At 39.9% G+C, this 13,126-nt stretch overlaps 1 protein-coding gene across 4 annotated transcripts in view; it reads left to right on the top strand.

Moving 5' to 3' along the window:
• The window catches only part of PDE7A (phosphodiesterase 7A), a 112,624-nt gene that overhangs the window by 95,081 nt on the left and 4,417 nt on the right, over positions 1–13,126 (top strand). For 3 of the 4 annotated variants that reach the window (XM_036263985.1, XM_036263984.1, XM_036263983.1), the window contains 7 exons: positions 2,380–2,475; positions 4,043–4,143; positions 6,092–6,223; positions 6,432–6,523; positions 9,428–9,572; positions 10,670–10,766; positions 11,940–12,020. In XM_036263985.1, the coding sequence (XP_036119878.1) occupies positions 2,380–2,475; positions 4,043–4,143; positions 6,092–6,223; positions 6,432–6,523; positions 9,428–9,572; positions 10,670–10,766; positions 11,940–12,020 (744 nt within the window). Of the gene's footprint in view, positions 1–1,203; positions 1,240–2,379; positions 2,476–4,042; positions 4,144–6,091; positions 6,224–6,431; positions 6,524–9,427; positions 9,573–10,669; positions 10,767–11,939; positions 12,021–13,126 lie in introns of all 4 variants that reach the window. The other variant, XM_036263981.1, reaches the window with a different exon arrangement.

Genomic DNA, 13,126 nt, shown 5'->3' with positions numbered 1-13,126 from the left:
CCCACACCCTGGGCATGTGCCCTGACCGGGAATCCAACCGGCAACCTCTTGGTGCATGGGTTGACATTCAACCACTGATCCATACCCGCCAGGCCATATCTTGGCTATTGTAAATAACGCTGCAGTGTTTTGGATTTCTTCAGATAAATAACCAGAAGTGATAAATAACTACATGCTGATTCATGTAGTAGTTCTATTTTTAATTTTTTGAGACACGTCTATACTGTTTTTCATAGTGTCTGTACCAATTTACATTCCCACAAAGAGTTCCCAAGGCTCCACTTTTCTCCACATTCTCATCAATACTTATTTCATGTCTTTTTGATAATTGCCGTTCTGACGGGTGTGAGGTGACATCTCATTGTGGTTTTGATTTGCATTTCCATGATAATTAGTGATGTTGAGCATCTTTTCATGTGTCTTTTGACCATCAATATGTTTGTTCAGATCCTTTGCCCATTTTTTAATTGGATAGTTTTTTTGAATATATATTCTGAAATATCTGTGAATATACCCAAAGAAAAGTTCGTGTTGTAACTGCAATAACAGCAATATAGCTCACTTTTCCACAAATACTTTCAAACCACATGGGCTCATGTTTGTACAGTAGAGTGTTGTCAGGATTTGAATGCATCTTATTGTTTAATTTCATAAAAATAGAAGATCTGAAATTTTTTTTTCTCCCTTTGAAAGTGGATATGTCAGGTAGTTTTGAAAAAGAATGTCTTTGGGGCTGCCACATTCTTTACAGTGTTGCCCGTGCAAATATTCTTCCAGGAGTTTACTTCTTACCTCAGCCATGGGCTGCTGTTGACAGCTGTTTAGGCAGTTTTAGATAATGAGTTTAGCCCAGTAGTTCTTTATAATCCTTCATAAATATTACTAAAATTTTTTAATGTGGGACTAGTTAGGTCTTTTATTCATTTTTGTAAGAATCATAGATTTAAAAAAAATATTAGAATCATGTTTATGTTGTTATTGTTCAAATGTTGGCAGTAATTATGAGCTTATACCACTTTAAAACACATACTCTATTTAATTGTTAATTTAGCCTATGGGTTCTACAGAGGAAATTTTCAAAACATTGAGAAATATAATGGAAAGTATAAAAAATTGAGAGAGTTGTATCTTGGAAGGACAAACTAAACATTATAAAAATGGTAGTTTTTCCAAATTTAATTTCTACCCTTGATGTGATTCCAGTTTTCAGTGACAAAGGAGTGGAAGTTGACCATGAAGGTGATCCCCGTTGCATGTAGCAACACTACCAGAAAACCTCGCTGTGTAGGGGCGTGGAGGGTGGAACTGGAGGGCGCCTAGGGAGTGGGAGATTCTTCATGGTTTCAAAGATAAGAGACTCAAACATGTCTGAGTGCTGATCTTACTGGGACAATATATGGAAGGGAGAAGGGAGGGGTATTTTGATTCAGTGGGGCTGGGGGCTGGGGGTGGTGGTGGGACATTGGTAGATGTTTATGATGGACCAAGGAAGGTTCCCGAGAAGCTGTGGAGAGGTAGAGGGCTTGGCTTTTGAAAGAAAGGGAAATTTGAGAGCTTGTGTTTTTTTCTGTGAAGTATGAGGCTATTGAGGATGAGGGGGTGAATAGGATGTGTATGTTGAAAATTTGAGGAGTAGAGAAAGCTTGCAATGGGCATTTTGAAAAGTGAAAGAACCATTGCACTAGAAAATACATAAGATTGCTCGATAGTATTGTCTGTAGTGATAGATTCTGCCTGGTTTTCACACACACACTCCCTCCCTCCCTCCCTCTCCACCCCCCTCCCCCTTCCCCAAGCAACTCTCAGATTTTCTGCTGCAAGTATGGGAGAGGCCAGAACTGAGTTCAGAGTTTTGATCTTGGTAGAGGTGCTCACTGACCCCTTGTACTAGCCTTATGTGTTTAGAATAAACACAGCCTCCACTTAACAAGGCAGTAGCCAAGGCACCTTGCTCTGGGACATCCCTGTCTAGCTAAAGCAGGTGGTCCAGGGTGTGTTTAGGAAGTAGTTAAGTGCAGCCATGTTTTAGGTGCTTTGGGAAGTCGACTTAAACTGAGTGTGGGACAATTTTCAAAGTTTCTATTGATTCTAATTATTTTGGTGTCTTTTCAAAAAAATCAGTCTATTAAAAAATGTTTATCTTCCGGTTATTTGGTTGTGCAAAAATGAAACAACAAAAAAGTTTTTTCTCAGAATGGAAAAAAATTGATATTTGAAGTACATAACTGTTCTAATAAGATGGGAATTTTAGACAGACAAAAAGCAGGAATTAGTACTGTCTGTGTGTATATTTAAAACCCATATTTGGATGAACGATGCAATTATGTTAGCTATTAATCTCTCTCTCTTTCTCTCTCTCTCTCTTTTTTTTTTTTTTAGGAAATAGTCTAGTAAGTTTAACCTGTCATTTATTTAGTCTTCATGGACTAATTGAGTACTTCCATTTAGATATGGTGAAACTTCGTAGATTTTTAGGTAAGTGATTCTAACTCATTTAGCAGTAGTGAGATTTATATAAGAACTTTAAAATTTTTGGTATGAGCTAGCTATGGCCAGAGCAGGTCGGAGGAAAACGAATGGCACCTGGGGTGGGGAGCTGCGGAGGCTCAGCCCTGGGTGGGGGCGCGGCGAGGAGCTGGCGCGGCCTGTGTCAGGCTCTCCCATGGGCCACAGCTGTCTGCCTGAGACGGCACCATCTCTGTCCTCGACTCAGTTTGAGGGCTGAAACTTTGAAAGATCTGGTACATTGCACTTCGGTCTCCTATTCGACAGTAAACTTTAAAGACTGTTTTGAATATGTTTAAATATACAGGGAGAAAAGTTGAAGCTTTTCACTGAATAAAGAAATATGTTGGAGAAAAATTGGTAGCATGAGGATTCCTTTTTTTTTTTAAAGGAAGAAGTGTTTTCTTTCTTTTTAAGTAACAAACGAAAATAAACTTATTACCTAGCATTTTTGAGAAACTTTTAAAGCACATTTATTTACAAATTGTATACATACAATACTGTACTAATATATAAATTATAAAACACATACAAAAATAGATATTACAGGAGTATTTAAAAGGCTACTTTAAATGATGGAATCAAAGAAATTCAGATCTCTTTCCTGCTGACTGACGGGTTGTAGTCGCCACGTTGGGGCTAGTTCTAGTTATCAGGAGACGACTTCGTTTTCGAGTGTCCTGCTGCTGGGCCACAGCGCGGGTTTGCTGGCGCACAGACAGCTCTCCTCTGGTGTTGGTCCACCTTCTCGTGATAGCATAACAGACAGGGAGCGAAAAAGAGAGGATTAGCAGAAGGTCCATCCCTACAAACTGACAGATGAATTCCAGATCCAAAACTTGCCTCCCTAATAATGTGCCCACTGGATCACTTTCATAGACCCCAATATTTACACTGTTTTAGCATCATAAACATTTTTTGTTCACTGGTGAATTACCTGGCACTGTAAATATTTGTTGAATGAATTGTACTGTTTTACTAAACTGAGAGACTCTTTTTGGTCTCAGTTGAATAGATTCACATTTTAAAAGAGAAAAAGAAACAATATTTTAAAATTTTGACATGAATACCTTTTCATTTAAAAGTTTCAAACAAGCCCAGCTGGAGTGGCTCAGTGGTTGGTTGAGTGCCGACCCATGCACCAAGAGGTTGCCATTTGGATTCCTGGCCAGGGCACATGCCCAGGCTGTGGGCCAGATCCCCAGTGGAGGGCGTGCAGGAGGCAGCCAATTGATGTTCTCTCTCATCGATGTTTCTATCTATCTATCCCTCTCCCTTCCTCTCTCTCTAAAATGAAATAAAAATTATTTTAAAAAAATACAAAAAATAAAAGTTTCAAACAAGTTATGAGTCAAAATGGCATTGATTCTTTAGGTGTACATGGAGTTATGGGGTGATCGCCATCTCTCTGAATCTGAACAGCTTAGCAGATAGCATATGGGAAGTATCCGTGGAGAAGTTGTGATTATCACTGTTTTTCACTTGCCCGTGCCTCCCATTCACAATTAGTTTGGGGGTTCTTTTTCCTTTGTTGCAGTGATGATTCAAGAAGATTACCACAGTCAGAACCCTTATCACAATGCAGTCCACGCTGCAGACGTTACTCAGGCCATGCACTGTTACCTACGAGAGCCTAAGGTGAGAGGCCGGCAGCTGGAGCAGGGGGTTCTAATGAAGTTTCTTTGCTTTACTTTCACATATTTTCCCCTAAAGTTAGTGATTTGACTCAGAATCAGAATTTCCTTCACAAGAATATGTGGAGATGTATTTGTGTGATATCCAAATGAATATCTAATAGAGAGTTGGGTGACAGTGTGAAGTGTAGGAGAAAAATCAAACTTAGAACTTACTTTCCCTTCACAGAACTTTTAAAAATTCAGTTTTTTTTTTTCTTTTCATGTTTTATTATTAATGATTCACTGTTTAATCTACCTGAGATTGATGTCACATGTCATCATACATTAATTTTTTTTAAGTCTAATTCTGGATTATTGGATTCTCCCGGAATGGTACATGTCTGTTCTTCTGCCACTTCCCCTCTGCTTTAGCTGTCGTAAGAATATAGCATTTGCATATTTCCTGATAAATTCCTTGTTCGTGGGACATCCACGCCGTACCCCCACGTTTCTACGCTGGGAGGGGGTTGCGTGGTGTGCCACGGTGCCTGGGGTTGCCTTCGTTCTCCTTGATTAGTAAGCAGTGCTTTAGAAATCTGTGTTTTAGATGCTTTCACAAATCCTAAAGAGGAAATCATTTTCTTCACCACCTTCTCCCCATTCATTGAACTTCTCCATGAACCGATTATAAGCAATACAAGAATAAACAGTAAATATTGTCTGTCTTCAAACAGGTTGCAGTTTTCCAGGCATTCAAGCCTTAGTGTTTTGTTTTTTTCAGCCTGAGATGAACTTGACACATGGGATGGAAAAAATATTCATTCTGGCATAGAAAGAAAATGTTAAAATTTGAATCACATTTTTATTTATCTCATTTAAAAATTTTTGAATTTTCATCTTTGTTTTATCAGTGCAGTATATGTTAGTTCAGTATCATAATCTATAAGTAAGTGTACCGATAGTGCTGGTATATGTCACATCTTTGTACTGCTGGGGCCAGGCTCAGACAAGTCCAGAGAGCATTGACCTAACGTTCCCTAAATGAAAGTATGTTCTGCTGAGTATGACAATGGCTGGATATGTGGAGTGCTGTAGGAACTCAAGCCAGCCATTGCTAGGGAAGGGGCTGCCAGCGAGAACGGGTGGTGTCGTGGTCAGTGGAGCTGGGCCTTAGAAGCTAAGAAGCTGGCCAGATAGTGAGAAGGGGATTCATGAAAAGTAGGTGATATATATATAGCAAGGGGATCACTTTTTAACCATTGAAATTTTCAGGCAGGTAATAAACTGTTTTACTATGATTATTTTATTGTATCAAGTAAGGTTAGTAATGATTATTGGGAGTAAAGAGGTAATTGTTAGTTTACACTGCTTTTTCTGACAAGAGTACATTGGGTATACTGTTCTGCATGTATCATCCATTGAGAGAGGGTTTAGTACAGACCTCACGTAGACTTCTGCTCTGATTACACAGCAGCCTCCTTAAACAGGAGCACCTCAGAAATAGCCTCGATTTTTAAATTCTTAATTGAAATCCAATGAACAATTTTTTGATAAAAATCTGTTGTGGGTAGATCTCATGTTAGGTGTTCTTATAATAAAAAAATCTCCTTAAACCTCATAGGTCTTCTCTGTTGGTAATGGCTGTGGTGATAAAAATACACAAACCTGTGTTGATTGCTTTAAAACCATTGTTTCTCAAAAAGATGGTTTATGCTCCACCATTTTGATTAAGCTTGTTTACAATGAAGCAGCGTAAGGATGGGCCCGCGAGCGCCAAGTCCTGCCTTCCCTCCGCGTGGTGACGCCGCCAGCACCCGCCGGCACGCAGTGGACTCAGCGAACAGTCTGAAAAGCATGAAATGGGAGGACACTGTCAACACTGCCATTTTGGGGCTAATTCAGAACTATTGTAATGGTGCAGAGTTGATTTCAGATAGGTCTGTAATTAATCATTCTTTTGTCGACTTTAGCTTGCCAGCTCGGTAACTCCTTGGGATGTCTTGCTGGGCTTAATTGCAGCTGCCACTCATGATCTGGATCATCCAGGTGTTAATCAGCCTTTCCTTATTAAAACTAACCATTATTTGGCAACTTTATACAAGGTTAGTGCAGTTTTATCATCAACATTTAATTATCATGCATTCCTGAAAATGTTTCATGTTTTCAAGAAGTGAAAATGGTTAACAAATTCTCAATGAGTGTTAGAATTTTAACCCGATTAATATTGCTCTCAAATGATATAATTCTTTATGTTCAGAAGAGATTTATTACCATTAAGTAATTCAGATGTGCTTTTTTTTTTTCCCTAAGAATACCTCAGTGCTGGAAAACCACCACTGGAGATCTGCAGTGGGACTGTTGAGAGAATCCGGTCTATTCTCACATATGCCATTAGAAAGCAGGTAGGCTGGAGTCTGATGAACTTAATTTGCTGTGAACCACGAAAATTAAGTTGGCAAAACAATTTGATAAAGTTTTAAAAATTACATTACTATGTTCAGTTGTTCCACAGTTTTCAGTTTTTGTTAAATTTAAGGGGTAAATTTTTTCATTTTACAAATTTATATCAAAATTTTAATAATTTAAACCTATAGTACAGTTAGTAGTATTGTTAGTGAATTATTATGAAAGGTCATCCCATAGATTGGAGCACTATAAAATTCATTCCAAATACACAAGGGCTCAATCAGTTTATTGCTTATTTATATAAATAGAGTTACACATTTCCATTTTGTGCTTTTTTTTTTTTTTTTTTAAGAATAAAATTTTGTGGGTTTTTGTAGATAGGAAAGGAGAGAGAGACAGAAATGTGGATATGAGGGAAACATCAATTGGCTGCCTCCTACACGCCCTCTACTGGGGATCGAGCCTGCAACCCGAACTCTGCCTGGGAATTGAACTGGGACCTCTCAGTCCATGGGATAGCGTTCAATCCCTTGAGCCACACTGGCCGGGCCATTTTGTGCTGATTTAAATAGAGCCTTAAGTTCTAGGTATAAATTGAATAGAAAGCAAACATCCTGTATAATAAATTTATCTATTAAAAATCTATTTTAGAAAGTTTCAAAACTGATAAGAAAAAATGCTGGAGTCACTTCTGGAGCTGTAGGATGAAATAATGAAGGAGCCCTGGCCGGTTTGGCTCAGCAGTTAGAGCGTTGGCCTGCGGTCCAGAGAGACCCGGGTTCGGTTCCTGCTAAGGGAACGTATCTTGGTTGCAGTTTGTCCCCAGCCCTGGTTGGGTCATGTGGGTGGCAGCCACTCGATGTGTCCCTTTCACGTCGATGTTTCTCTCTTCCTTTCTCTCCCTCCCACTCTATCTGAACTAAAAAAAGAAAAAATGTCCTCGGGTGAGGATTTAAAAAAAAAAAAAAAAAAAGATGAATGGAAAGAACAGAAAAGCTAATTTTTTATATTTTTTATTTTATTTTTTATCCTCATCCGAGGACATTCTTGCATTTATCTTCAGACAGAGTGGGAGGGAGAGAGAGAGAGAAACATCGATGTGAGAGAGACACAGCGAGTGGTTGCCGCCCACACGACCCCAACCAGGGCGGGGGACAAACCACAACCGAGGTATGTGCCCTCAGCGGGAACCGAACCCAGGACTCTCTGGTCCGCGGGCTGACGCTCTAACTGCTGAGCCAAACCGGCCAAGGCAAGAAAAGCTAATTTTTTAGAATAGATCATTTATGTTAAGCAGGCCATTTGAAAGCCTAATAAAGAGCATTAATGTGAATGAACTCAATATGATGATGGTTGTTAACAAAATCTCATGTCATTGTCCATAAACAACAGCTTTTAATAATGACTGCCTCACAGAGAGAAGATGCACTTAAGAAAACCATGTAAATGGTTTATATAAACCAAGTAATTCTAGAAAAGAGGTGTGGCATAAAAGTATGTTTGAGTATTAACATTTAAGTTACTGTCATGGTTCTTTCCTTTTTCCCTTTCATGATTTAAAAACTTGCATGTTTTGTGTAATGACCATAAGAAAAAAGCTGGACTTTATTTTTTATTTTTTTAAAATCTTTATTCATGGATACCATTTGGAGTTATGACAATACGTCTGGTAAGTAAAATTGTTTCTTGCTGAGTAAAAATACAAAAATTGCTTAAACCATACAGTGTTTGTATGTAGCAATTATCTTTTCCTTCATTAAGGTAGATTAAAATGTTTGCTTTGTTATTCCCTTTTTATCATGTTTTTGCATTTGATGATTAACCCTGTTGAATTCTTAGATTTAATACAAGTGAAAACTGAATATAAGGAACACTACACCACAGCACTTTAGTTTTCTTCTGTAATATTCAATATTGTGAACCTTTCAATCTATTGACAGCTCTGATCATTATACAAAGAAAAGATTTGTTATGGCCCATTGACACAAAAGGCAGGAATTTTTTTTTAATCCTCATCCAAGGATATGTTTATTGATTTTAGGGAGTGGGCAAGAGAACGAGAGAGAGAGAGAGACAGACAGACAGACATCGATTTAAGAGAGAGGAATATCGATCAGTTGCCTCCTGCATGCACCGTAACTGGGATCAAACCTGAAACCTTTTGGTGTACAGGATACCACTCAACCAACTGAGCCACTAGGCTAGAATTTTTTATTTTTTTTTATTTCTCTTGTTATTTGACTTGAGACGGTTTTTTAAAAAATATATCATGTATTTCTTATTTATATCAATGTTACATTTTATCCTCCAGAAAATTTGGAATAATAAATTTAGATAATTGAATGATTCTTAAATATACATATACAGCTATATACAACAGTTGCACTATACATATAATTGAATCTAAACTTTCTTAAACCATTTAGTGGAATTTCATCAGGATTTAATCAGGCATCTTAGTCAAAATGTCTGCAGGAGTGAGTTGAGGCTCCTTTTGAAACTCCCTTCTGCCTTCCAGATTTCAGACACCAGGAAGGAAACCAAGCTGCTTACCCTCAGCACCTCCCAGAGAAGAACTGCCTCAAAAAAGATACCAGTCTTAGTATTTTTTTTAAGCAAAGAATTCCATTTTGGCTGGAAAAATAAAAACATCTTTTGGGGATATTTGTGTATTGGTATTTTTCTACAAACTCGCTTGGTTTTAGTTTTGATTATTTTCGTAGTTTTTTTATGCATTCTTTAAAATTCATTTTTTTGGTGATAAGTTAAAAGCTAAGTGGCAATTAGAATATCTTAGGGCTTTATAAAGCTTTCTGAATATTAAGTTTAAGGAAAAAAATCAAGAAGTAACTGTTTAATTGAAAGTCTTGTATTTTTTCTTTGTATTTTTCTAATTCCAGGAAACAAATGGAGACTCAGATAGGTGCTTTGATACTAGCCACAGACATCAGTCGCCAAAATGAGTATCTGTCGTTGTTTAGGTCTCATTTGGATAGAGGTGACTTATGCCTAGAAGATGCCAGACATAGGCATTTGGTTTTACAGGTAAAATTGGGCTTGGAAAGATTCCATGTCTAGGGTAAATCATGTGACTGTTAGAATAAAAATGAAATATTCTAGTGTAGTGTTCAGAGTGGTTATTTGGGTCTTGAGAGACAACTGTGGGTCTCCTTCCCGGAAGGGGGTGCCCACTCCCTAGACGCTGGGGGGCTCCTTCCCAGAAGGGGGTGCCCACTCCCTAGACGCTGGGGGGCTCCTTCCCAGAAGGGGGTGCCCACTCCCTAGACGCTGGGGGGCTCCTTCCCAGAAGGGGTGCCCACTCCCTAGACGCTGGCGGGCTCCGTCCCGGAATGGGTGCCCACGCCCTAGACGCTGGGGGTCTCCTTCCCGGAAGGGGGTGCCCATTCCCTAGATGCTGGGGGTCTCCTTCCCGGAAGGGTTACCCACTCCCTAGACGCTGGGGGTCTCCTTCCCGGAAGGGGGTGCCCACTCCCTAGACGCTGCGGGGCTCCTTCCCGGAAGGGGGTGCCCACTCCCTAGATGCTGGGGGGCTCCTTTCGGGAAGGGGTGCCTACTCCCTAGACACTGCGGGGCTCCTTCGCGGAAGGGGGTGCCCATTCCCTAGAAGCTGGGGGCTCCTTCCCGGAAGGGGTGCCCACTCCCTAGACGCTGGGGGGATCCTTCCCGGAACGGGGTGCCCACTCCCTAGATGCTGGGGGTCTCCTTCCCAGAAGGGGTGCCCACGCCCTAGAAGATCACTGTAGCTCTGTGTTGTTCACACCTGGGGATTCTGACAAAATTTTTTTTTTAAGATTAGGGCACCATCAACTATGAGTATTTTATTTAGTAAGTTCTCACATCTAAAAAATGACAAGGAATTAGGTGATTTATTTGTAGCTTTATAGTTATTGCAGGCCTTGTGCTCAGCTATACAGTTCGGTTCACAGTCTTGCAGCATTTCTGGAGAAATGATTGGTGGACCTAATAGAGTCATAAAATTAATATAAAAATTGAATTTTCTTTTGCAATATTTTCTTTTTCTTTAAAGGTGTTATTTTTACTACTATTAGAGTAGATTTAAACTTAGTACAGTTGAAATTTTACTTTTTTTCTTAAAACAATGTCAATATTTTGCTTGCTAGATGGCTTTGAAGTGTGCTGATATTTGTAACCCATGTCGGACCTGGGAATTAAGCAAGCAGTGGAGTGAAAAAGTAACAGAGGAATTCTTCCATCAAGGCAAGTTACACTATTGAATACTAATTAATCTGTTCAGTTCATTTTTTTAGCATCATATGTATAAAATAACTTGGACATTTATAGGGATCTAGTGGTAGATCATTGATATTTTTAGGGGCAGTTTATAGTAGATGTACATATAACCAATAATGTACAAATTGAGCATGTTTTGAAAATCAGCAGTTCTCTTCATTATCAGATGTGTATGTATGCATTTATGAATTGAAATAGGTCAGGCTGGAAATTTTGCTAAACAGAAAGATTTCCCTGCCCTTACCCCCTCTTGTCCTGCGTGGAGGGCGTGGCCATATGAATACATAAGATGTTTTTGTGATTTAAAGCCAAGAACCAAGGATCTTCATTTCCTGCATCTTCCTTTTAGAAATCTAAGATTTAAAGTGTTTACAGGATTACGGTCCTGGGATAAAACATCCAGTAAAAGTTTTCTGCCTCCTCCATTTAAAATAGGATATGAGACCTGGTCAGGTGGCTCAGTGTTTGAGCATCGACCCATGCACCAAGAGGCGGCTGGTTTGATTCCTGGTCAGGACACATGGGTTGTGGGCCCGATCCCCAGTGGGGAGCATGCAGGAGGCAGCAAGTTGATGTTCTCTCTCGATGTTTCTCTCTCTCTCTGCCGCTCCCTTCCTCTCTCTCTCAAAATCAGTAAAAAAAAAAAAAAAAAAAAGATGACACATTTAAAATAAAATAAAATAGGATATCAGCCCTGGCCAGTTTGGCTCAGCAGTTAGAGCATTGGCCCACAGACGAAAGAGTCACGGGTTCAATTCCCAGTCCAGGGCACATACCTCAGTTGTGGGTTTGATCCCCGGCCCCAGTCCAGGTCATGAGAGAGGCAACCAGTCAATGTGTCTCCCCCCCACCCCCCTCTCCCTCCCTCAGTCCCACTCTGTCTAAAAAAAATCAATGGAAAAATATCCTCAGGTAAGGATTAAATAAATAAACAAAACAAAATAAAATAGGATATCAGCTTGGCAATCTTTTCTATGTGTGAATAATTTAAAGAACTAATTTAGAGCTGTCCTCTCCTGAGGATTAATATGTTGCCTTTTTCCTAAGGAATTTACAGGTAAAATGTAGACTTTAATTATATACATAACCAATAGGTGTGTTCCACATTAATAGTTCTCTCTCTTTTTTAAAAATTTCTAGGAGATATAGAAAAGAAGTATCAATTGGGTGTGAGTCCATTTTGTGATCGTCAGACTGAATCTATTGCCAACATCCAGATTGGTAACTATACATAGATACAACTGGTTAAAAAAATGCCACTGAGCCCTGGCTGGTTTGGCTCAGTGGTTGGAGCATCAGCCTGTGGACCAGAGAGTCCCAGGTTCGGTTTCCACTAAGGGCACGTACCTCGGTTGCGGTTTGTCCCTGGTCCCAGTTCCCAGTTGGGGTCGTGTGGGTGGCAACCAGTCCATGTGTCTCTCTCACATCGATGGTTCTCTCTCTCTTCTCCCCCCCTCCCTCCCGCTCTATCTGAAGATGAATGAAAAAAACAAAAACAAAAACGCCACTGATTTTAACTTTGTCAAGAAAAAGAGATATAAAGTATATATTTGAAATACAAAGTATCAAAAGTATGCTCAGCCCTGGCTGGTTTGGCTCAGCGGTTAGAGCGTCGGCCTGCGGTCCTGAGAGACCCGGGTTCGGTTCCTGCTAAGGGCACGTACCTCGGTTGCAATTTGTCCCCGGTCGGTCGTGCGGGTGGCAGCCACTCGATGTGTCCCTTTCACATCGATGTTTCTCTCTCTCTCTTTCTGTTCCTCTCTCTCCCTCCCACTCTACCTGAACAAAAAATGGAAAAATGTCCTCGGGTGAGGATAAAAAAAAAAAGTATGCTCATTTCTGTTTTTTAAATAATTAAAAAATTTTACTCTTGTTTTTTCCTTTTTAACCTTTATAGTTTATTCTCATTTGACTTTAGGTTGTAAAAAGTATAATTTATGCAGAACATGTAACAGTAACTTTGTTTTTGTCTTAAAACTGAAGGAAGACATTATTTGCCCTTGTGGAAGCTTTTTTGCATAATTCTGGGACTGCGTTTTCACGTGACAAAGGTCACCACTGAGCTGAACGGCTGTGAGGACCAGTGTGCACTGCTGCTCACTCTCCCTTTTCATCACTGCCTCTCGGTTCAAGTCATTCCTCCACATGCTGCACAGGCCTCTTGAAATCTAGCCTCGAATTGTCCTTTAAATCTTCACCCCAACAGCATCCCCTCGTTTACCTAGAGCAGCTGGCACCCTTCCGTGTTCCCCAGGTCCACACTGCTCCTTCTGCCCAGGGGGCTTCTTTTTCTTGACACGTCCTCCAGAAGCCACCTTCCACTCTCT

This window comes from Molossus molossus, unplaced genomic scaffold (assembly GCF_014108415.1).
Source record: "Molossus molossus isolate mMolMol1 unplaced genomic scaffold, mMolMol1.p scaffold_m16_p_16, whole genome shotgun sequence".
NCBI classification, from domain to species: Eukaryota; Metazoa; Chordata; class Mammalia; order Chiroptera; family Molossidae; genus Molossus; species Molossus molossus.
Note: the sequence above shows the minus strand (reverse complement) of the source record. Positions and strands in the feature narration are given on the sequence as shown.